Source organism: Pungitius pungitius, chromosome 9 (genome assembly GCF_949316345.1).
Source record: "Pungitius pungitius chromosome 9, fPunPun2.1, whole genome shotgun sequence".
Taxonomy (NCBI): domain Eukaryota; kingdom Metazoa; phylum Chordata; class Actinopteri; order Perciformes; family Gasterosteidae; genus Pungitius; species Pungitius pungitius.
This window is the reverse complement of record NC_084908.1, coordinates 4,885,994-4,889,868: the sequence shown is the minus strand read 5'-3', so window position 1 is coordinate 4,889,868 and position 3,875 is coordinate 4,885,994. Positions and strand designations below refer to the sequence as shown.

At 45.7% G+C, this 3,875-nt stretch overlaps 1 protein-coding gene across 1 annotated transcript; it reads left to right on the top strand.

The window, feature by feature from the left end:
* Positions 1-2,862: 2,862 nt before the first annotated feature.
* LOC134132739 (extracellular matrix organizing protein FRAS1-like) lies at positions 2,863-3,875 on the top strand. Its single transcript, XM_062564577.1, has 2 exons — positions 2,863-3,182; positions 3,268-3,875. Exons 1-2 carry the CDS (start codon positions 3,102-3,104, stop codon positions 3,520-3,522), a joined length of 336 nt encoding a protein of 111 aa, XP_062420561.1. The 5' UTR covers positions 2,863-3,101; the 3' UTR covers positions 3,523-3,875.

Here is a 3,875-nt window from a genome sequence, read left to right as displayed (position 1 = left end):
GGAGACGGTCCCGGCCCTTCTGATGGTGACGCGTAGCTAGCCGTCATCTCGCGAGACCTCGTCGGGTCGTTTTGACCCGAACAGCGCAGGCCTCTCTTGTGTGAATGTTGCCGAGGGTCAGAGAGACCCGAGGACAACGTGAGGGTTAAAGAGAGAAAAAAATCTACTTTTGACCATGATAAAAATCCAGAGTATTTTTTTTACCTTGCACACTATGTTAAAATTGGATGTCAGCGTACCAAAATACAAAGACAGTGAAATTTCCAAAAATGTGTTTTTCACTCAATTCAAAATGGCGGAAAATCTAGTTAGGCACATTTGCATACCATGGTTGACTTTTTTGTAGAGCATGTCGAAGAGGACCTGTGTGCCAACTTTCAAGTTGATCGGACATCGGGGGCGGAAACTGGCCTAGTGTGGTCTTTTTTAAATTTCTAGAGGGCACTATAGAGACATTTCTTTATTCCCAAATGTGAGACCCAAAAATTATAACATTTTTAACAGTACAGATATCCATGCCAAATTTAACAACTTTTTGAATATGATGAAGGCCCCAAAAAGGCCCACCGGTTTGTGATAATAATAATAATAATAATAATTCCTTAAAATACAATAGGTTCCTCTACGACTAGTCGTAGCGAGGACCCTAATAATTAAATATATTGGTCGACAGAGGTCATAAAAAAAAGAAAAGAAAATCATGGCAAAAAAGTGACAACTTTTTAGATCAATAAGCGTAGGAAATAAATAATATACATTTTAGGTCAAAAAAGTCTTGAAAAATAAGTTAAAATATTATATTTGTAAAAATATTCAAATTGTGTTAAGCCCAAAAAAAATTAAAAAGATTTTTGTTTGAAAAAAAAAATCCATTAATAAAAGTCTGAAAATATTAGGTTGAGTCAATAGACAATTAAAAAAAAGTTTTTAAATAAGGTCAAAATATTTAGGTATGAAAATATACCCACATTTGTTTTTTAAAATATTAGGTTGAAATTTTTCTTTTCGAAAAGTCGATAAGTCTAAATATGTAAAGTCCAAAAATGTCACGAACAAGGCGGTCGGAGAAATAAATAACCTTTGATATTAAAGCCAAATCGCAGAAAGATGAAAATAATATTTCATTTTTATGAAGTACATATTATTATGTGTTATACTGTACACGGCTTCATCCTGTTTCTGTGACCAGATGTTGCTGCTGATGTTTCTCCACTAATTCAACTCCTGTCTATTGAAGCATTAATCCGAACCACTTAAATTCCCAGAAGGCACCGGGAGCAATTGACATTGAGACGGATTGTTAAGCACTTGGAAGAAAAGGTGTTCTGTGACCATTCCATTCTTCAAAGACATCTTCTTTGTGTGCCCCCCTACCCCCCGAGATCGTGACGGCCGCCCCGCAGAAGTTTAAGATCAATATCCTGCCCGTCGACGACGGCACGCCACGTCACCAACCTGGGGCTGCAGTGGCTGGAGTACATGGACAACAAGGTGGGGGTGTGAGGACGTCCCCCGGAGACACCGAGCGGCTGCACGGACGCACACAAAAACATTACAGTTAAACAACAACGAGACACAAACACAGAATGCTACACAACTCAAGACACAAAGACGACTTTGAGGGGACACAATGGGGGGGGGGGTCTTTTGACACCACGAACACGTCACATGTTCATTCTGTCTGATCTCTCTCACCGAGGAGACGACAATGGACATCAGACTCTAACCCATAAAATAAAAGAGACAAACAGCAGTGAGAAGTGAAGCTGTAACGTTACTAACGCGTCTATGGGCGCCTCCCTAAAGTCCCTGTGACGTCCCTCAGGCCACCAACATGATCACCAGGAAGGAGCTTCTGACCGTGGACCCCGACACCGACGACTGCTTCCTGGAGAACAAGATGAACCCCGGCGACGGCGTCACCTCCTTCACTCAAGGTACTTTCCACCTTTCACCACTGCTGAGAAGACGTGGAACTAGAGGCTGAGGCCATGGACTCACGTTTACAACCTTTACAAAGCATTAGAGAAGTAGTCATTTTCTCACGGACGTCTACGGGACCAGAGGAGTCGCCCCCTGGTGGCTGGTAGAGAGAAAGCAGCTTGTTAATGTTCTAACTTCTACTTCATCGGACCTCACGGTGAGAAGTACACAGACCAACTGATCCTATTCTTCTGTTTGTCAACACTTCCACAACACTTTTGTCTCTCTGCCCTCGATTACAAACTAATTGCTTTTCTGGAAGCTTTAAAAGAGACTGTTTTTTATTCCAGTCACAGCAACAAAAGCAAGAGGCTGCAAATGGTTTCAGGTCGTTGTTACTCAGGGACCTCATTAAGAGCCTTAGAATCACTACCAAGTATATTTGTCAATAATCATTGTTTCATGGTGGTATATCTGCATCGATTAGTTACTTAAACGGTAGATTCATTAAAAGAAAATATATATGTAATATATATCTAATTTGATTTTTAAAATCCAATTTAGCTTCAAGTTTTCAGATTTCATACGACAGTCAGATATGGAAAAAGTATTTGGAGATGTGAATTGTTTCACTATTTTTTTGACAAAACTTGAGTTCCAGGCTGAAACTTTGCAGAAAAAGAAACATTATTTGGATCTGTGGAATTCATCTTACTGAGTGACACAGAGCTGATGACCTTTACCGGATCAATGACTGTGATCTGCTGCAGCTGATGTCAACGTGGGTCTAATCCGCTACGTGCTGCGTCAGGAGGACGAGCGCACCGCCGACCACTTCAAGTTCCTGGTCCGAGACAGCAAGCCCAACACGGACCATCATGGACGACGTGCAGAACCCGTCCATCGAGGGCTTCCGAGTCGTTTGTGGTGTTCCTCAGCTCACCGCAGGGGGCCGTCCTCCAGGAGCCCTACGAGGCCGACATGGTCATCTCCGACACCTTCCAGGACAGTGCGTGACCTCACCGTCTCTAGAAAGGTTTGAGGATTCGCTCCAGGCTCCTCATGCCCCGCCCCTCTCTCAGTTCCCAGCATGCAATTCGAGAAGAGCGCCTACACCGTGAAGGAGAAGGACAGCGCCCTGCACATCGCCATCATCCGGACGCTGCTTCACCCGCACCATGTCGGCCGTGGTGATAGAGGACTTCGAGGAGCGGAGGAACGCCGACGAGTATCGCTTCACTTTCCTCAGGGGCGAGAAGGTGGGAGGAGCCAGAGAAGTCTCCGGCAGGCCGACTCCTCATTCTGTGCGTTGCTTTCAGTTGTGCGTTTGTTTTGTCGCTCCAGGTGAAAAACTGCAGCGTCCGCGTCAACGACGACTCGGTTTTTGAGCCCGAGGAGGAGTTCCAGGTGCATCTCGAGACGCCGCAGGGCGACCACTGGAGCGGCGCCATGGTGGGCTCCCGCGACATCGTCACCGTCACCATCGCCAACGACGAAGATGGTGAGAATCCCAGACAGCAGATTACTGGAGGAGAGGTTCAATTCCTTCCGTTTGAATGCAAAGTTCTAAATCATGGAGTAGAATCCACACTTTTGTAAAATGTAAAGTACAGTGGGTCAGTCCAACCACCAGGGGGCAGCACCCTGAGCTCTGCCCTCCTCTCCTCCTCCAGCCCTCACCATAGCCTTTGAGCAGGCGTCCTACCAGTTCAGGGAGCCCCCGGGTCCCGACGGCGTGGAGGTGCTCAGCGTCAAGGTGATCCGAGGGGGTGATCTGGACCCGACCTCCAAGATCCGCTGCAGCACCCGGGACGGATCGGCCCAGTCCGGAGTCGACTACAACCCCAGGAGCCGAGTGCTCAAGTTCCCTCCTGGTCAGTGTAGAAACACACGCACATGTATGAGTTTATAAACATATAAACATATATATGTATCTGTATCTTCTCGCTCCG